The sequence below is a fragment of the Stegodyphus dumicola genome, chromosome X2 (assembly GCF_044657685.1).
Source record: "Stegodyphus dumicola isolate Sdum_Otavi_A_Nest chromosome X2, ASM4465768v1".
NCBI classification, from domain to species: Eukaryota; Metazoa; Arthropoda; class Arachnida; order Araneae; family Eresidae; genus Stegodyphus; species Stegodyphus dumicola.
The window spans coordinates 127,784,683-127,806,682 of NC_140781.1; the positions used below are offsets into that span (position 1 = coordinate 127,784,683).

General features: G+C 33.0%; 1 protein-coding gene and 1 long non-coding RNA gene across 13 annotated transcripts in view; one reads left to right on the forward strand and one right to left on the reverse strand.

Annotated features, from left to right (window-relative positions):
* LOC118202012 (homeobox protein OTX2-like) overlaps nucleotides 1-20,394 on the forward strand; it is a 232,008-nt gene extending 211,614 nt beyond the window's left edge. For all 12 annotated transcript variants that reach the window (XM_085809881.1, XM_085809886.1, XM_085809889.1 and 9 more), the window contains 2 exons: nucleotides 13,398-13,558; nucleotides 15,507-20,394. In XM_085809881.1, coding sequence (XP_085666007.1) covers nucleotides 13,398-13,558; nucleotides 15,507-16,118 — 773 coding nt within the window. In that variant the 3' untranslated portion in view covers nucleotides 16,119-20,394. The remainder of the gene's footprint in view (nucleotides 1-13,397; nucleotides 13,559-15,506) is intronic.
* The window catches only part of LOC146992910 (uncharacterized), a 119,690-nt gene that overhangs the window by 28,093 nt on the left and 69,597 nt on the right, over nucleotides 1-22,000 (reverse strand). The gene's annotated exons all lie outside the window — the stretch shown is intronic.

Sequence of the window (22,000 nt, forward strand, 5' to 3'; positions counted from 1 at the left end):
CCAACTAACGGTATTCAGTGAAGGAACACTTGTTTATTTTTAATTAACAAATTGTAAAAAGTCGTTTGGGACATCAAAAGAAACAGGTGGCTTATGTCTAGAGAAAGAGTGTTTGGCAATTCGAAGATAACATATGTCTGTACACGTCTAAACTCATTATTTGGTCGCTTCCAGAGGAAGTCTCCTACGATATGATTCCCTATATGTTTAAAATGCACAAGAAATATTTCAAAATGTTCTAAATGAAAAAGTCGAAAAATGAAATGGTTACTAAAATAAAAACTAACTACTTGGAAAAGCTAAGTACAATGAACAATCTCTAGGGCGACCATTTAAAGTTCTAAATGAAATGCCCTTCCATGAAGCTAGTCGTCTAAGAGAGGTAAGATTTAATACGTAACTTTTTGGCTATACTGGTCACTTTTAGTAGTGGTCGTCTTAGGAAGATGGTTCACAGTACGTTATAGAAGTTCAAACAATGAATGCAAAATTTTCGAATACATTATATACGAAAAAACTTAATAATATTTTTTAATTACTTATAAGAAATACCTAAATATAAAGTTAAATATAAAGAATCCTCTTTAAAGAGACCATTCACGATTCCATATCTTCTGTGGATGTGGTAATCTTAGAGAGGTAACATTTAAGACTTATATTTATTTATGTTCTCAGAAAAACTGGTCGACTTCGGAAGAGAATTCACTGAAAATATCTACGTTTAAATTTTCTAGGTATAATTTTAAATTTGAGTTAAATTACTTGAGCAAAAATTGGAATAGGGAAGCCTATTCTAAAATTTTAGACGATATTATGACCCAGCGAATGAGCTGGCTGCTTGAGATTTTTCTAGATTTGCCAATATATAACGTGGATACCAGCAAGTTCCTGAGAACGTTATCCACAAAGGCATTCCTTAGACAGATAGCCCTAATATGCTTTGCCATAATCCATGTTTTGCACATATTCCCTTCTGAAATATTATGTAACTACCCCCTGACATTTTTTGCCGTAACTAACGAATCAACATCCAAATGATTAACTGCAGGCTGGTAAATCAAAATGTTAATGTCATTCTAAGAAGACGAATAAACCGAAACCAAACAAGGCTTAATTTTACTAAACGATTGTCAGATTACCAAAGGTTACAGAAAATAATTTTACAATTTTATGATTAACTAAGCAATTCTAATATAGGTAGCCTCATGCAGTTGCTCATTAAAAAAACTGGAATAGTGAAGCCTGTTCTAAATTATTTAGACTATATTTTTTAAGAAAAACTGCCAGTTGACTGCTATAAACTTTCTACTGATTTTCAGTTTTTGAATGCTTTAGTTTTTGCTTTTTTAGAAAAAAATTATTAATTAATCCTCATGCAGTTAGTCATCTTTCCTTTTCTAATTTTTTATACTATTTTTTTTTTCATGAAAAACTGCCAGTAAAAACTTAATAATGGTTAATTAAATAATAGCTTTTTATAGTTAATTACATAAATTAAAAATTCTATTAATTACTATAGGTAGAATTAATATGTTACTTATTTTCATCTTTTAAATGCTAAACATTAAGTTTTTTGCTTTTTTTAGAAAAAAATATTAATTAATCTAAAAATGAGATACATAGAATTTAAAATTCTCCATTCCTACTTGAGCTCACAAATCATCATGGGAGTATGAATTTACAACTTTTAAAGCCTGAAAAAACACATAGCTGCGATGTTATCGTCATGCCATGATTTGTATGTTCTTTATTTATGTATGTATGTAAGCAAACAAAACAACAACCATAATATTTTTACGACGATGTTTTAAAAGTGGAATACTCTTGAACCGCTTTATTTTCTATAATGATTTTTTTATACCACATTTTTTAAAACTGTAGTGGTTTCTTCTTGCTTTCTTTTCTGTGACCATGTTTTGTACGAAGATGTTTTCACTTCGCTTTGTTTTCTCCACGGCGTTTTCGTCCGCGATGTTTCCGGCTAGCCCTTTAAATTGAAATCCCTTGATTTCTGCTTATAAGGAGTTCTCTACGAAGATTTTAAAGACTGAGGATTAGTTTCCAATAGGAAGGTTTTTTTTTTTTTTTTTTTTTTTTTTTTTTGTTTGTTTTCAGGACTGCAGCGAACCACAGGAGCAACATCAGGATGGGTAGTACAAGGTCTGCAGATCTGATCAGAAGCATTCTTCTTTAACGATGTGATTAATTTGAATCATAGAATATGTTTCGAATTTGTTGCTTACTGCTTACAGCTTACTGATGGCTTGAAAGTCAGCTTAGAGCAATTTAATGTGCTCATTTTAAACGTTACATTTCAGCGATATAAGATGGGGATAGGGAATTTGAACGGAAGATAAAACTAAAGGAAAAAATTCAGAGAAGGTTAGACCATTTCATAATTTTCAATGTTTTTTTGACGTAATCTCATAATCAACTGATTAATTCACACGTTTAATATTCAAGGATGTTAGGATTTTTTACTTAGAAGAAAAATATATAGTTACGTAAAACTAGTATTCCCCTTTACATCACAATATAGTTCTTTCTTGTGAAGCACAGAAGAAAATATTTCAGGAAGAGAAGAGATAACAATCTTTGATTAATGATTGTGAGCTTAATTAGCTTTAATTATTTTAATCGGATAAAAATTAAAACGCAAAAATTGGGAAACGCAAGAGTTCCCCCCCCAAAGTGTACTACATTATTACATGAAACAGAATGATAGAAAGTTGGTTAAACTTCTGATGCGTTAATAAATTAAACAAGCAAACAAAACAACAAACCTTAATTAAGTGTAGAGACATTTAGAATTTTTTCGAGGTCAGTAAACTGAAGAAATCCGCCATACCCTCGCCGGGATTCGAACTTCGGACCTCCTGAATGGGGTCGAAAATGCTTCCAGTTACACCACGAGGATATGTAGAAAGGGGAAAGAAAATTTTTTACACACTTCACCTTTTAAAAGGCGAATGTTGAATAGAGGACCCCAGTCCCCTAATCCCAGTGGTGAAGAATTAGCGTCCACCACCTTTTAGTTCGAACGCCACTTGTCGAGTCTTGTAGAATTTTTTCGATGTAAGGAAACTGAAAAATTCGTAATGCCCTCGCCGGGATTCGAGCTCCAGAACTCCCGAATACGGGTCGAGTGTGCTTCCAGTTACACCCCGAAGGCATGCGGAAAGAAGGGAGAGAAAACCTTAATACATATAATTTTAATTTTAAAGAAGAGAAAGGATTCTCTTACGTATGATAACAACTTCCATGTCATTCATGAACAAATAAAATTTCTCTATATTTATATTTGTTACCAGAATGCTTCGCATCTCAACTGTGCAGGTTTATTTTAAGAAGCGTTTCAAAGTTTGCTTTCGAACAATGTGTTGTACTATTTAGTAGTAAGCTAAACACCATGTGTAGCTAATGCAATATAAATGCTTACGGTGTGTTTTAAGTAGCATTGCTTTAAATACCTGTTCCTCCTGGTTAACGCATAATTAGCAACCGATGGCTACTATAGTATATATGTAAGAAAAAATGTTGTAGCGCATATCAACCATGTCTTTATTTGCATTAATTTTATATCCAGTAATAAATTCTCAAGATCTAGGATTTCTTGGTTTCTCCTATGAGAATTAAGGACTTGAAATAAAATCTACGTCAATTTAGTATCGCCAATGGATTAACTCATTAAAAATTATTACTGCTTTGTTGTAATACCGTGCGATGCGTTTATGTAATATTCTACATTATTCACCAAAGAGCGTAAATGCTCTTCAAGACTTAGTATACTTTTAACTCATGAAATTGACTTTGATAAGTTGTCTAGTCAAGTGCTGTTCATTAATCTAGCTCTAAAGTAGATTTATTAATAAACTTTTTGCAAAGCGAATATCTTTTTTTTGGGGGGGGGGGTTAATTTTCGAATCGAAAACAAAATGGTAATTCTGGTTTTGTTTATGTTTTCCTGGGGAAAATATTGTTTTCTATTCTTTTTCTATACAAGTAGTCAATATAAATAATTCCTCTATTGTTTGGAGTGAAATTTGGTATGGATTAAATTCATTTCCTTAAGAGGAGGACTAATAAATTTTGAGACGACAGTAGACGCTGAGCGTTATTGTGAAATTATCCCACATGATCTACTTCTAAATAGAGGTCAAACGATATGTGAATGTAAATCTCTTATCACGCATTTATTTTTAAATTCTCTTTAATGTTTCTTTGTTGAAAATCACAGCCATTGCCTTACAATCGAGCTCTGCAATGCAGCGAGAAAGGCCAAATGCGAAAGAAGGCAAACTCAAAAAATTCTTATCGATTTCTAAGAATTGCAGAAGCAGCCGCCCTTCCTCGTTATTGACAGACTATTGCATTTCGAATCTTGTATAGGACAGCAGCTTGCGTCGCATAGCAACCAGTGACCCCGAGCCTAACGTCACTGACATTCTTTGGCCGGATAAATTCCTTCCGTCCATTCTCAAGATCTTGACCACTGTCTGTGTGCCAATAGAAATGTTGGCATCTTTTGATTCTGTAAGTTATGCAGAGTATCTTAGAATTCAGAGAAATAAGAGCTCTTTAGCAAATGTCAATATTTTTGAATGTTTACTTAAGAAAATTTTAGTTCTTTTAAAGGAAACGGAAAATGTTCCACATATCCTTGAGAGAATTTTAGAGATCGCTTATTACTTAAAGGCGCACAGAATGCATAATTCGACAAAAGAACGGATTTTGATGTATTTACTTAATAATATGATATAGATTTTGATGTTTATAGTGGTAAGCAATGCGTGTTCCAACAAATATGAATAATAATAACATAAATGTGGAAAAACAATAGTTTCATCCTTTTTAAACGGTCAGGAATACATTTCACTATAACCACCTTTTTTTTTTTTTACATTTAAGCGGCCCTAGACCAAATCTCTAATTTATTTTATTTTATTAAGGTAAATGTATTAAATATCATCTTTATCATCCTTATTTCGAGTAACAGCGTTTTATAATTACTTTTGCTATCTTCAATGCAATATGAATACAATATGAATGAATTTCGTTCAATAACATTCAATTTTCCAAAATTATTAATAATTTTCTTACTTACTAAGGAAACTGACTCGTATACACGTTACACATGGGGAAAAACACGAAAACGTCCCTGCAGCTAGCCCGTTAGCGGGATTCGAGCCTCGGACCGAACTACCAGTGTTCAGAGACTTTACCTCTCGGCCGCTGGTGGGCTCTGAAAGTTAGGCAAAATAAAAAAAAAGTAAAATTTAACGTATCTTGGAAGCTTTAAGTATATTCCTAATGTAAAAAAATACAAATAAAACATGACATAAAATGAAAACAAAAAAAAAAAAAAAAAAAAAAAAAAAAAAAATGCATATTTTAAGCTTGTTTTCATAATGAACAGCAATTAAAACAAGCTCCATGTTAAATTTTCCATGTGAAATAATTTGCTCTTAGTTTTTATTCTCAGATAGAGAAAATCATTGAGAAAATCCTTTCAGCTTATTTCTTATTTTCTAGGTTGAAATTAGTGGACTGAGCAGTTTCGCCTGCTTTCCGCCTTTTATAATATTATACTTGTTATAAGTAATAAACATCTTTCACGTTCCTGTCTGTTGAAAGTTGGCTTTAAATCATTAGCTGTTAGGATTCGGATTTATCTATTACTATTTTTTTTTCCTTCATCGTATTTTACTGCTCTTGCTTTGTTTCTTAAACTAGTCTCTTTATTTGTTTCTAATATCTTACTTTTTTGTCTTGAAACTGTCCTTATTTTTTTTAATAATGCCTTTATTTGTTTCTAATATAGCTTTCAAATTTCACTTTAACATGTATTTGCTTTCTTGGTCAGTTGACGTTAATTTACTTTGCCCACCAGTGGCCGAACGGTAAAGTCGCTCGAACACTGGTAGTTCGGTCCGCGGTTCGAATCCCAGCAAACGGGCTGGCTGCATTGGCGTTTTCGTGGTGGTCAACATGTGTAACTTGTACAAGAGCCAGTTCCCTTCTAAAGTCCTCCACGAAGGCATTCTTCTCCTTAGGCAGACAGCCATCAAGTGCTTTGTCGCAATTTTAAAACAATAAGCTATCATTAAGACACAATAACACGCCGAATAAATACTAATTCAGAAGTCAAACAACAAAAATCAGCGTTATATTTACAAAATTTTCACAGGATTAGTTTCGATGGTTTTACCGAACCACCATCCTCAGCTGCCAAACCGCAAATGAACAAGATAGGAAAAAATGATTAGATAAGATAAGAAAGCCTGGACAAGAATAAGCAAGTGGCGCCATCTGTTGGTGAAACCAGAACTAAAACATAATTTTTTTAAAGGCCGAAGGCAAATTTCGATTGGAATTAGGATCGTTAACTAGAACAGAAAGATTTTCATGAATGTGAAATGCCTCTAGAAAATCCAGTTCTCCAATGGAAGATGTTTTTTTGAATAATTTTGGCAGCAGAAAAATTGAAAGTGTGATTTTCGGACCAGCAATGTTGAGCAACAGAAGACTTCTGTGTTTCCTTTTTTCTAACATATGCCTCATGTTCCTTGACGCGAAATTTTAAGGCTCTCTTAGTTTGGCCAATGTACATTAAACCACACTGGCAAGGAATCCTATAAATACCCCAGGAATTCATTTCCGGAATGGGGTCCTTGAGTATGGAACTCGGAATTTTATTGATGGGAGAATAAACAACCCTAAAGTTAAATTTCTGCAAAACATGTGCAACGTAGCTAATTGATGGAAAGAAGGGAATGACAACAGAATTTTTATAATCTCCTACAACAAGAGTGTGTTGAGATGAGAATTTTTTAACTGCTTGATTAATAATGTTGGGTGAAAAGCCCCTGTCGATAGCTATTGCTTTTAAATAACTTAGTTCTTCATCAAGGGCTAGTTTGGTGGAGCAAACTTGAAGAGCACGGAAAACATAGGAATAAAATGAAGCTAACTTTTGTTTATTCGGATGACATGATTTAAAGTGTGGTGGAAGGCAAACCGATGAAGATTTACGGTAAACCGTAGTACTGAAGTTGGATGTTTTACGTGTAACCAGAATGTCGAGAAACGGAAGAGAATTGCAAGTCTCAAGTTCAAAAGTGAACTGAATAGCAGGATCAATAGAATTCATTGTTGAAAGAACTTTCTTTAAATCATCTTTATTACCTTCAAACAGGGTAAAAGTATCGTCTACGTAGCGGAACCATGCCGGGAAGTTTAAAGTTTCAAACAATTTTGATTCATAATAATGCATGTAGATATCAGCCAGGATGGGACTGAGGGGGCTTCCCATGGCTAATCCCTCAGTTTACTTGTAATATTTATTTTGGAAAACAAATTGTGTTTGTTTCAAACAGAGTTGAGTGAGAGAAATTAGCTCATCAATTTCGATGCAAGAGAAATGAAATTCGCGAAGTCTGCTTTCTAGACATCTTAGTGCACCCTCCACTGGGACATTGGTGAATAATGATTTTACATCAAAAGAAACCATGAGTAAATTACTAGGAGAAATGTTTTTAACCTCTTTTTTAGAAACTCTATTGAAATTTTTATTGTGTAAATGTTATTATCTAATAGAGTTGAAAATCTAGAAACTAAATATTTAGCTAATGGATACGAGACAGTACCTAAATTTGATACAATATGGCGGAAAGAATACCACTTTTATGAATTTTGGGAAGAGCATATAATCTGGTATAATTCGCAACAGATGGGATAAGCGAATGTTTTAAATTGCTTGAAATGATTCGCGCATATTTGATTGCAGTTTTTATTTTTGACAAGTCCGAATGTGAAGGATCTTTAGGAATCGGATTATATGGTCCTTCGTTTAAGAGTTTAGTGACACCATCGATGTAAGTGTTCTTATCCATGACGACTATCTGGCCACCTTTGTCGGCCTTTGAAATGACAATATCCGGGTTAGAATAAATTTCGCGCATTGTAGCTCTTTCTCTAGCAGTTAGATTTGGTTTCAAAGGTTTATTATTGAATTTCACATTATGAGCGATAAGATGCCTAATCATTTCTTTCTGTGAATCTGAAACTTTACTGAACTTGAAAGCTTTTTCGATAGGAGCCAAAATCTTTGGAATCGAGGGTTTGCAGGTTTGTGAGAAGATAAATTATATTTTAGAATTCTCTCTTGTTCTTCTGAAAGACTAACATTAGAAATATTAACTATTGGTTTGATGTTTACAATGGGAAGATTTTTTGTACTACTTGAACTGGAAGACTGTAAAAGAAGTTTTTCGAGTTTAACTGCAAGGGTGTTTTTATGACGGTTAACTGTATTATCCGTTCTAGACCAAGACTTTTGTTCCAGGGCAGTGAATTTTGGATATGATTTAGCGAGTTCCAGATGAAGCTTATAGAGTTCATGTTCAATTTTGGACAATTGTTGACGTGTATCCCTTATGACGGACCGAAGTAAGGCAAGCTTGCAATTTAACAGAATTCTTGAAACGCGACTCGAAGGTTTTTGATTAGATTTGATTTGATCCCCAATTTTATTCAAATTGTGCTGAGATGAGAATCATTATTACAAGTAAATATTACAAGCAAACTGAGGGATTAGCCATGGAAAGCACCCTCAGTCCCATCCTGGCTGATATCTACATGCATTATTATGAATCAAAATTGTTTGAAACTTTAAACTTCCCGGCATGGTTCCGCTACGTAGACGATTCTTTTACTCTGTTTGAAGGTAATAAAGATGATTTAAAGAAAGTTCTTTCAACAATGAATTCTATTGATCCTGCTATTCAGTTCACTTTTGAACTTGAGACTTGCAATTCTCTTCCGTTTCTCGACATTCTGGTTACACGTAAAACATCCAACTTCAGTACTACGGTTTACCGTAAACCTTCATCGGTTTGCCTTCCACCACACTTTAAATCATGTCATCCGAATAAACAAAAGTTAGCTTCATTTTATTCCTATGTTTTCCGTGCTCTTCAAGTTTGCTCCTCCAAACTAGCCCTTGATGAAGAACTAAGTTATTTAAAAGCAATAGCTATTGACAGGGGCTTTACACCCAACATTATTAATCAAGCAGTTAAAAAATTCTCATCTCAACACACTAAAAGGCACACTCTTGTTGTAGGAGATTATAAAAATTCTGTTGTCATTCCCTTCTTTCCATCAATTAGCTACGTTGCACATGTTTTGCAGAAATTTAACTTTAGGGTTGTTTATTCTCCCATCAATAAAATTCCGAGTTCCATACTCAAGGACCCCATTCCGGAAATGAATTCCTGGGGTATTTATAGGATTCCTTGCCAGTGTGGTTTAATGTACATTGGCCAAACTAAGAGAGCCTTAAAATTTCGCGTCAAGGAACATGAGGCATATGTTAGAAAAAAGGAAACACAGAAGTCTTCTGTTGCTCAACATTGCTGGTCCGAAAATCACACTTTCAATTTTTCTGCTGCCAAAATTATTCAAAAAAACATCTTCCATTGGAGAACTGGATTTTCTAGAGGCATTTCACATTCATGAAAATCTTTCTGTTCTAGTTAACGATCCTAATTCCAATCGAAATTTGCCTTCGGCCTTTAAAAAAATTATGTTTTAGTTCTGGTTTCACCAACAGATGGCGCCACTTGCTTATTCTTGTCCAGGCTTTCTTATCTTATCTAATCATTTTTTCCTATCTTGTTCATTTGCGGTTTGGCAGCTGAGGATGGTGGTTCGGTAAAACCATCGAAACTAATCCTGTGAAAATTTTGTAAATATAACGCTGATTTTTGTTGTTTGACTTTTGAATTAATAAGCTATAAATTTATTTTATTTGCTAAAGCTCCAGAAAGACTTTTCAGCTAGAGTTAAAACGTCCATAAAATTTGCTTTTTTCCTCACTTAACGTTATTTATTTTATTACTTGTTAAAACTCCAAGAAGCCTTTCAGCCAGAAAGAACATATCCATAAAGCTGTGACATCATTTTAGTATAAAATTTTAATAAATGCTGAATATAAAAGGATATAAACAGCATACATTTAACCGGCTGAGAGAAATCGTTGACATATATGTTCCTTAACATGCCAAAATACTACTGTTCCTTCGTTTTAACAATAACAATCTTTATTCCAAACTGGTGACTGCTCATTAATCAGAAATGCATTGTTCCGTTTGTGTTTATTAACACAGTGATTAACACAGTGTAATTCAGTAAATTAACACAGTAACTAAAATACTGAAATATTAATAAATATAAATTGTCAGTTGAGCTTCTATGTACACGTATTCTTGAAGCTAAACAGTAGTCTTCACTCGGAAGAAAACGCAGTCCTGGTCTGAAAAGACCGAAAAGACAGACATCATATACATCTTGGATGTAAGGTGTGGATGTTTGTAGGGAATTTCACATTGGAACTCAATTAGATTCTTACAGCTAACCCGTGTTTGTTAGTCATCCTACGTTAAGTCCATCAACCCTCACCGCTTTCATAGCATCATCTCAGCCAGTAGCGGCAAGGGTCTGGAGAAAACTTTGCAAATGCTAATGAAGTGTTCCTTTCGCTCCTTTTACTTTCTGGACGCATACTTCATTTCGGGGTCATTACAGGATTAGCAACACATTTACTTACAGTCTTCTTTGCTCTTTCAAGAAAATATCTTTCTTCTCTTTTTTCCCTCCTTGAAGAACGGAGCACTCTGTTCCTTTTGTCAAGGCCAGTTCTTTTTTTTTTTTTTTTTTTTTTTTTTCGTATTTTTTTAAATGGCTCTTATTTTTTTCCCTTCTTTCTAATAGTATTTTAGGTGAAGTTTTTTCTCCCTCCCTCTACCGTGGTGACGGTATTTCAGGACCGCAATCTACAGAGGCCGAAAGGTTAAATGCTTCTTCAATCCTTAGTACCACGCTTTGCAGTGTATGCAAGAGAAAGAAACAGAAATGTTTCCCTAAAATGTGGTAAGATGCTTCGTGAAGGTATTTTCTAACAATTTCTTGCGATTGAAAATCTCTTGAGTGCTTCTATTGAAGCTAAAATAAGTTTTCCTATTTTTCGTAGCCAGTCTTGCTACAGGTCTGTGGACCACAGATAACACACGGATATACCTTTTCCAGAAGATTTGGTCATCTTGAATTACACTGATTGGTTGAACACTGAAAATTTAGCAAATAGGAAATATTCACGTATTCTTCAAAGGCATTCCTTTTCTGTCCAGGCTTAGCTTTATTTTTAGTTTTTAACTTATTGTGTTCTATTTTCGCTTTCTTCCCAAACTGTCAGGCTTTGGAACACTTGCATATATCATCTGTATGCAGAGTAAATCCGTAGTGAAAAATTTTAAATTATGAGATTAATTTAATTGCTATTTCAGAGGAAAATTTCTTTAGCGAAAGTTGGGGAGGAATGTCTGCTTTGAGAGGAATACCTTCTTGGAATTTTTTAAAAAAATAACCTTGTTTACAATACCGGAAGAATGGGCAAGCGACAAAATCAGCCGTGGAACACTATTTTCGACACTAGAAACACAATTTTAAGTATTTAAAAGAAATAGAATTGTAGTTCAGAAGTGTTTCCCTTAGCAGTTGCTGAATGAGTCATTACGAAATAACACAATTTAGACACCCGGTAGATAGACTGCATGCATTTAAAATGTGTAAATTATGTCTTTGAAACTATAAAATACATTTTTTGTGATAAGTTAACTTGTCTTAAAGTAGTTCGCGAATTAACCGGATGTCTCACTGTAATTTTCCTGCATTTTTACAAATGTATAACTTGATAATTGTCAATTCAAATTATATTTACGAGAAACCTTTAATTTACTCGTATTCTGAGTTCCAGAAGTCTTCCATAAGAATACCCTTATAAAAAACTAGTTTTTGTTTGAGTGTATGTTATTGCTAAAGTGTTTAAATCTGGTACTGTGCAGGTTATTTAGGTAATCTACAGAATAACTCTAGATACCTCCATTAAAGTGTGAAAAATTGTTTAATTTCTTACATTACCTAGTTAATTTACCTAGATACTTTTTGCATTATTTATTAGGTTTTCATTATAGAGAAAATAAGATATTTGCTCAAGCAGCAGCAACGTTTTTGTGCTCTTAAATTATTATTCAGCAAACAGTTCAGTAATACTAAGTGCAACTAATTAAAAAACACGCTATACTTTCATTCCGTAAAATTAATAAATAATTTCATATAATAATAAGTAAACTATAAATAAAATATACTGATAATTGTTGAAACATAATGTTATTTATTTATTTTTCGGTATCTAAAGAATCAAGTTGATAGAGTCAATTAACCAGCAGAAGGAGGGAGAAGGAAGGGCAGGAGTTTCATAGAATCAACTAATGGTTTGAAAATATTATTACAGATAAGAAAATGACTTAAATACGATTAACGCGAAAAATACGATACAATTATGCTTATTTATTTGTGCGATGGTAATGACTGGTGAAACTTGACATCTGACTTCTGAGAAATGCTATGAGAAAGTTATGTCAAAAGTAAAACACAGCTAAACAAGCATTATAAAGCGGAAGGAAAAAGAGCAAGAATGAAAGATAGGAACAAACTTTCGCCCTTAACGATTTGGAATATGTTAACGGTACATTACCTAGGTAAAATGCAGAAAATTATTATTTGATAGATGATTTCATACTTTAACGGAACAAATCAGGTAATGTACAGATGTAACGGGAAATTATACACTGTTATTGCACATATGTGGCAGTATTTTTGTTCCTAGAGAGAAATGCCTCTAATAGTTACAGTAAGAATTGAGGACAAAATGCTATAAGGTATTTCTCCCGCCTTCTTAGCGTGCCTTCGTCGTGTAGTGGTCTGCACGCTGAGCGCGTATTCCAGAGGTCCGTGGTTCGATTCCCGAAGGCGTTGTTCCTTTTCCACATCACCTGCTTTCGAAAAATTCCTGATATCTCTACAATGCAAGTTCCAAAAAGAAACTGTATAGTTTTATTTAAGATATAAGCAAACCACTTGTTGAGCATGTCATAAAATAATTGTGCTTAAAAAGGATTTTGACTCACTAGCAACAAATTTTTTTGAAAAAAATCCATACTTCATATTTGTATTGCATTTAATTGTCCATAAATTCGTTTGTATAAGGATATTATTTATGTCTACATATTTTTGCATTATTTCGTATCAGATCAGGTCTTACCTTTCGAAATAGTCAGCAGATTATCATAAATAAAAGCTAACTTGATCCAAAAGATAAATTTGATCCAAATACCAGAGTGGCCTTTTTTTTTTTTTTTCATTTTCTTTTACTCTGTCCGATTGAAGCTTTCCTAACAAATGGCACACGAGAAAATGGGTAGAGAAAATTCTATGTGTGTTTTTTGGGTTTGCTATGGATTAGAGGGTGACTAATGAATGTTCTGCGTGATTTTCAGCCCCTGCCCCACCCCCACGGAAGCAGAGGAGGGAACGGACGACCTTCACGAGAGCCCAGCTTGATGTGTTGGAATCCCTCTTCAGCAAAACACGCTACCCTGACATATTCATGCGCGAAGAAGTAGCGCTGAAGATCAACCTACCAGAATCAAGAGTTCAGGTCAGTACGACATTCTGATGGATATTTTGGAACTTAACAATAACCTTTGTTTGTTATTTTTTTAATTTACTGCTTTAGTTAGTTGTTGTACAGATAATCATGCATGTATAATGTAAATGCTAAACCTTACTAATTTATTGGAAAATCTCATGAGACACACTAGACATGCTCCAAAATTCTCCTAACGTAGGTAATGAAAATATTTTTCTCCTCCAGCATTTAAAAAGCATTAGAAACGGGGATTCTCGTTTCATCATAATTAAACAGCAATAAAAATCGAATTTAATCCATTTATTTCGATTTTATTACTATTAATATTCTTAACTATGCATTATATTAGACAGCATAATGAATTTAAACCGTAATTCTGGAGCTAATCATATGTTTCATTTTACCATCCTTATCATTAGATATTTAAAATTATTTTCCATAGCATGTTTACTTTTAAAAGAAAAGGAGATTTTTCTCACGAAAGACATATACAAATTCTAATGGTGCTGTCCTGTGCAATGATGAAATCTTGCTTGTGTGCCTAAGGTAAGTGGAAAAATGGCTCGATTAATATCGTTATTGCACCTGTGAATTTTGCTACGTATATTCGCAACATATGGAGCATTATTTTCTAATAAATTTGTTACATTTGTTACCTGTTTATGTTATGCCTTTTGAAAATGCTCCTTGCGCCATTTAATAAACAATACCAACAAAAACTAATGAAATATATGTTTATCTTATCTTATATTCTCATTGTGTTTATTTTATATAATATTATATTTCATTAACGTGCTGTACTGATTAACCATTAAGGTAAAGGGACAGTGCCCAAGTCCTCCGTCACTTATCACTTATCACTTATATTTCATTAACTACCAGGTTAACTATAAGAACATTAATTGTCACGTTACATTTAATTATTTTAGTATGCATGCACGGGACAAAGCTTTGTAAAATAGCAATTACAGTGAATGCATTTTAGATTCGTTTTTGCAAGAGGAAACTTTAGTATGCTAAAAAAATAAATAAATCGCTTTACCTCAGCAAATAGATAGTTAAATGAACTTAAATTTGTGAAAATATTTGAAAAACTCAAAACTGAACTCAACACTTAAAATTCACACTGAAAACTTAAAATCTGAAAGTCATTATATATGAAATATTCAATTGCATTTCATAAAATTAATTTGAAATTGATAAACAATAGGACCCACCAGCGGTCGAGCGGTAAAGTCGCTGAACACTGGTAGTTCGGTTTGAGGTTCGAATCCCGCAAACGGGCTGGCTGCATGGGTGTTTTCGTGGTTTTCCCCATGTGTAACGTGTATACGAGCCAGTTTCCTTTAGAAAGTCCTCCACGAAGGCATCCCTCCACTTAGGCAGATAGCCCTAGTGTGCTTTGCCATAATTAAATAAACCAAACCAATAAATGATAAACAGCAGCCTTTTCAAATAAACAACTTTTAAAGATTGGCCAAATATTTAAAAGCCCAAATATTTTAAACAAATTTTTCTTAATTTTTAAATTTGCCACTAAAGATGAATAACATAGCATTCACAGGGGCAATGCTGATTTTTTCATCAGACTAAAAAATAAAGGTTTGTATTTTCATATGTATTTTCATGCTAACGCATTATAAGATCGTCAGTTGAGCCTTAAGCGCTTATAAACTGTGATTTATAGTACAAACTTTTCTTAACACTTAAATGAGATAAATATTATTATCTTGAAACTTGATTAATAAGCCTTTAAATATTCCCATAGGAAAGCACGCTAATAATTGGGTTACTTAGAATAACAGTGTCCTGTGTTCAGTTTAGAAATAAAAATTATTGTTTTAATTGTAGAGTGATCCAAGTCTTAAGGTGCTTATGAGATAGCAAATATGAGGGACTTGGGTCACTGTTATTCTAACGCACTCAGTTATTGATACTCTGGTCGTTCTGCTTGTAGGTGTGGTTCAAGAACAGACGAGCCAAGTGCCGGCAGCAACAGCAGCAGCAGAACGGGGGCAGCAGCAAGAGCCGGCCGAAAAAGGCGAAAAGTCCTCCGTCTTCGTCGACGCCGCCCTCCTCCCGCGGTGAGTCCCCTTACAAGCCTCCGTCGCTGCCACCGCCGCACTCATCGTCAACCTCGTCTTCGGCCGGTGGGCCACCGGTCACTTCGAATGCCAACTCGAGTAGCATCTGGAGCCCGGCCACTATCAGCCCCGTGGCAGCAGAATTAATGGGGGCCAACAGCTGTATGCAGCGTTCGTACCAGATGGCTGCTAACACTCCCCCCAATTGCTATTCACAGTCGTACGGTCCCACCTCTTATCATTACGGCAACATGAACATGGACTACTTGCCGCCGCCGATGCCAGTCACCACCATGACCTCGCCCCAGATGAGCGCCCCTGCAATGACGGGTACTCACATGGGGGGCCTCGCCTCGTCGGCGGCTCACCAGTCCCTTAGTTCCCGGACGCCCCCTATTAATGGCAGCTTGCCACCACCCGGCAGCACCGATTGCCTCGAGTACAGCAGCGATAAATCTGCAGCTTGGAAATTTCAGATGCTTTGAACAGGCCGCCGCCAGCTATTGGACTGCCATATAGGCCCCGACCTCAGAGGCAAAACTGTCAAAATTACTTTTTTGCTCCTCGAGGACCGAAGTCCTGACCAGAGATACCGACGGGCAAGATCCCAGTTGTTACGAAAACGGACTGGCACTTTCCCAATCTCCTCAGCGACAATATTCATGCAAAGTATCTAGCCCTGTATCAAGACCAGCTGTTGATTTTGGCAAGAGAGAAATTTGTACATAAAGTTAAAAGGAACTTTCGCGCTTTAATTTATAATCCTTTTCCTAAATCAACGCTGCGAAGATTCCCACTCCGGAAAATGCCAGAACATCTGTTCCTGATGCACTTGCCAACATCTGACATTTAAGGAAAAGACTAACAGATTCAGATTTTGATTGTCAAATTTTTCTCTGATGATTTCTCTGAAGTGTTTCTCTGATCATTTAAAGAAAAAAAAAATCATATTCTTAGACACTTATTAACTAAAGCATAATTATAAAATCAAAAACTAAAGTTATATGTCCTGTTTCCGTTTTGGAAATAATCGCATTTTCTCAAGTTTTAATTTAAATACTAAATGTCTTTCTAATTAACCAATGCATAAATCAATGTATCTTCTTCAAAACTGCAGACTACTTATTATTTAATTTGCACTGTGAAATAAATTTATATTGGTACATAGTTTTCATCATTTTCACTCAGAGAATATAAAATCTTGTTGGAAATACTAGCATTAACCTTTTAAGCAGCTTCAGAAATTGATGAATGTCTGTAAAACTTAATACTTTTTAACCGTCTAAATTAGATTTCATTTTATTGGATCTATATTTTATTTTGGAAGCAAAAACTACAGATTCTTCATATGAAGAAGGTATTACAGATATACAGATTGTGATACAAAATAAGTCTTGTCACTCAGAATATTTATATATTTTAAAGGTAAGTGGAATATGCGTGCCGTTAATATTTCTCAGTGTAAGGTCTAATTTATATGAGAAGTATGGGATAAGCTTAAACGTTCCCTTTATTTAAAGACATATTTCCGTCGGTCATCTGGAACTTCCGTGGTCATCGGTGGACTTCAAGGTATGTATATGAATCGTGAATTGTAAATGAGCATTTTTCTGAATATGGGGGAAAGTTTTACGAGCTATAACATTTGTATATTATGTGTATGCCTGCCTCAAGATCTTTCCTCACTATTACAAATTACTTTACCCATTCATCAGCTTAGAGAAAGAATAGATAAATTAAAATTGGTGGAATCATATACCAAATTTAATTTACACATTTAAGTTTAAAAAATTATTAGTAGCAATCACATTCATAAGTTTCATAGTACTATATCCTAATATCGCTTTAAGACTAAAATTCCATTTTTAATTGGGAAAGATACAGGTTTTAGTATTACAGATCAGAGAAAATTTTTTCCAAAAATTCCATTTGCTGTTAAAATTAAAAAAAAAAAAAAAAAAAAAAAAAAAAAAAAAAGAATCCAAGTTGAGGGAGAGATTTTTCATTCTGGCCATACCAATAATTTTCTACGTACTAGGACGGTGTAATCCTTACAGAATGTATCCTCTCGTGTACATAGCAGGCACTGTATGTGTGTGAAGTATTTAGAATAACAGGGTATTACCGTTGTCTCCAATCTCGAACGCCCCTTCTGTCAGTGTATATTTCTGCTTGTTCCGAAGCACTGGTTGATTTAGCATTTCTTTCATTGGTTGAGGCATGGAGGATTTATGCATTTTTCAACAAATGTTTCACGTACATATCTTGATAGAAGATCTAAATAGACTTCAAACTCAAAATTTCTATTAAAATTTGTTCTGTTATCTAATCCTAGACTATATTTTAACTTACAGTTAATTTATAGTGGAGAAAATAAGAACGGAAAAGTAGGATTTTTCTTTTTAGTTGAAGAAATAATTTGCAATGCATTACAAAGGAATAAAGCTAAACTATATATGATTCTCATTGGTGGCGCTGCTTTGCTTTCGGTACAATCATTTCTTAAGGATATTAAGAAATATGTTTTAGCGAATTGTTATCAATATTTATAATATAATAAATTAAGATATTATCTAATAGTATTGAAATAAAAATGTGCAACATTTTGATTAAGTGAAATAAATTCTAATGTCAACCACACTGAAAAAAGCGTACTTAGCATTTTACGTGATTTCAGTTATCTTTTTTGAACTAGTTTTTTGAAGTGCCTTACAAGGGCACTACGCAGTGAACCACTTGAAACCATATTAGATAATCTTAAATTTTCCTAAAATGTAATGTGCACAAAAAGTTATGAATTTTTCGGTGATAACACAAAGATCAATTAAAGAACTTCATGCGGCATTTTTAAAAGACTCCCATGATAATCAGTTAATCTCAAACTATGTCTACAAGATAAAAATGTAAGGCAAAGTTTTACTGACATCAGTTTTAAAATATCCGTTAGACTTAAAGCCAATATAATGCAATATAGAGTTGGTTTTCGATATTTGTCAAAATTCACGAGTTAAACTTTTTAATGAAATTTTCGTTAGACCAAAAACAATGAATTTTCGATTATCGTATTTAGCTGTCATACATCTCCTGCATTTTCGCCGTTAGGATATATGCTGTTGCCCTGATGGATAGTACACATCTAAGTTTTCATATACAGTTAACAATGGTTACATTTTCCACAAAAAATAATCATTGCTTTCTTTTATATTTATACTCAAGTTTTGGTGCATGCATTTAGCAAATTTAAATGGATACTAACTTGGAAATGAATATCCCTTACATAATCTTCTCGTGTTTGAATTGTTGACATGCTGAATTCGCATTTTGCTTTCGACGAAAGGAAGCATTAAATCTATTGAAACCTGTAGAGTGGAGAAATGCATGAAACTGTTTGCACTGAAGTTTACTTCAGATTTACATAGGCAGAAATATCAGGGTACATATTCATTCTGTAAACTTTTAAAGCATATATTACGTGGAATTTGTTATTACTAAGATTGCTATTGCTCATTCATTTGCGATAAAATCTTCTAAAATATTCAAATACTCATTCTTACACCTAAGGGGCCAACATACTTCTAAAAAAAAAAGATGGATGCTACTGTTAGTACTATGGTTACTATGCCATTGCAGTGCTGTTGTATAGTAACCTGTTATACTTTTACCGCAAGAAGACTTTAGATTATTTAATGCATATGTATTTCATTTTAATAATAAAATCGTTGTATATTTAAGAACAGGGTGTTTATTACATTAACATACATTAATAAGGGTATTGCTCGCTTTATGAACCTTTTTAGTGGCTGGATCACTGATTATGGGAATGTTGATCGCTCTGAGGACTTTTGTACATAGTGCTACTTTACATGCTATCATAAAAATATTTCTTGTACAGTTACTTGTTTTAGTGTGTTGTACAGTAAAAAAAAATCACGAAAAATTTGCAAGGTCATGCACGATTCAACTGAACGCATCGCTTTGTTGAAAGTACTGGCAAGACCTAAGAAAAAAGAAAGTGCAGAATTTCAGTTATTTAAAACTTTTAAAAGGTGATAGGTGCGTTGAAAAGGAATATAAATTAAAATTTAATTTTAGAAAAATAAAACTGGCATACACTTTAAAATGAAATATTTATTTACAGCACAACATTAAATTTGAAGCACGTAAACTGCTTAAATTAATCTGTTAATGTGAAATAGTAGTAATAATGTGATAATTTTTTAAATCAAGTTTCTAATTTAAACCAATTTAATAGACAAGGCTGAAGTTTTTTGGAACTTTTGATAACAACTAACCTTAACTACACTAAATTTACATTATTACTACATAGTATTCAGGTATTATGGAGCCTACGATATAGTTTGTGGGTTTAAAATTAATAACAATACAGAGAAAACTCTTTTAAATACTTTAAAATTCATAAATTAAATACAAGTTTAGAAGCTAGTCTTTCAAAATGATTTATAAATTGCATCTAACAATTTATAAATCCTTAAAAATGTTAACTCTCAAACTATCTTTATCTCCCAGAAACATTAATCAGCAAATTGTTTCTTTCAGCCCTAACTGTGATAAACTTTTGTAATCTTTCATCCTTTGTAAAGTAATCTGCATTTCAGTGTACGTTATCACTTAGATAAAAGTAAGTATGTATATTTTATTTTTCATGACAAGATCATCAAGAAACGGAGAGGCCATTGCTTCCTAAGTAGGTATTAAATACAAACCAGAAAGGAAAGTGTTTTTTTTTTTTTTTTTTTTTTTTTTTTTTTTTTTTTTTTTTTTTTAAAGCAGTGCCATCAATAAATCCGGTTAATAGCTTCGTGAAAAGCTTTCATTAACATAAATCTTCCATTTCATCGCAATGAATCTTCCATGCCAAGGGAACAGTTTGCTAAGAAGTCATGAAAACGTATTAAATTCATAATCAAGCCTTATTATTTAATGCATATTTAATGCACTCTTGCCTTCAATTTTAGTTTTAAAATAATTATCATTTTAACCTTCTTATTCTTATTACCTTTTTCCTTATTTCTTCTTATCTCTCTTCTTATTTCTGAAAATAACTGAAATAAAAAGGCCCAGTATTTATGGAAAAAAAAAGCCATTTGTCATCAATAAATATTCTTTTGGGCGCGCCTAGAAGAGCAGGTAATATATCTTTTAGAAGAAAACAATCAAATCATATTCTTTAAAAAATAGATGACAGAACATATTACTCCTGATATTTAACTGAATGATGACTTAAATAATAAAATATTAAGTAATTCGCATTAGAATGTGTATTTGCTTTCGTGAGAAATTAGCTATTTTAAATAAAGAATGGAACATACATGTTGAAATAGAGTTCTCCGTACATTGATCTGTATAAATAACACAGCACTTGATATCAATTTGATCAAGAAAAAATAAATATATGAAGATTTTGAAACAGGGTAGCACGGCGTTTGAAATCCTTTTCATTAGTGGGAAAGTAACATTTAAACATTTCTAAAGCACATTCCTTGTGCATTTCATTTTATTTAGACTAAATAAGAAGTCTAAAATTTTAAAAATACATGAATGACAGTGAAGTGCAAGATAATTTACTTATTTTGCGCATCAGTTAACGTCTAGAATAACAGACTAATATTAAAAGATAAGAAACTAACATTACAATAGCGATTAAAGTATAATGATTTCTGAAAATTTGGATATATATTTGATATTTTTGTTATTAGTGTTGTAATGAATGCTAATAAATGTTTTGTATTGTCAAATTTTTTTCATATTATGGCATTTAAGTGATTTCAATGCACCTATCTGTTGTAGTTCATTTTATATATTTATAAAATATGGGTAAAAATATGAGTCATATGAAAAATAAATTTTTGAAAAGTAATGTTTATTATGTAACCTATGATCATTTTATTTTAATATTGACAGCGAGTTTTCATAATGTAAAAAATTTCTACATAAAGCTTACCTACATGTTTATCTGCTTCTCGTTTCTACGTGTAACGTGAGCTTAGAACACATTCAGTTGTTCAAGATCTTAAATGTTTCATATACTGGGTATTCTTTTGAGGTTACTCGGGACAAATTCTGAAAGCATTCAAATTGGAAGACTGAAATGAATAAATAGGAAGTTTTTTAGTGTATTTTTTGTAGAAATTAAATCTTGTATAATTTAATTTTCTTTGAAAAATATTTTATTTGCTTTCGAAGACTGTATAAAAATATTCCTTACTAAAAATTTTTCTGCATTTGTACTTCTATTAATAATTGTACATTGCTTTGATATGTTTAATTTTTCTTTTCAATTTTTGCTATAAAATTCTGTTATTTCAGCTTATTACTTTGACTTAAGGTATATGCTACTATGAAAGCT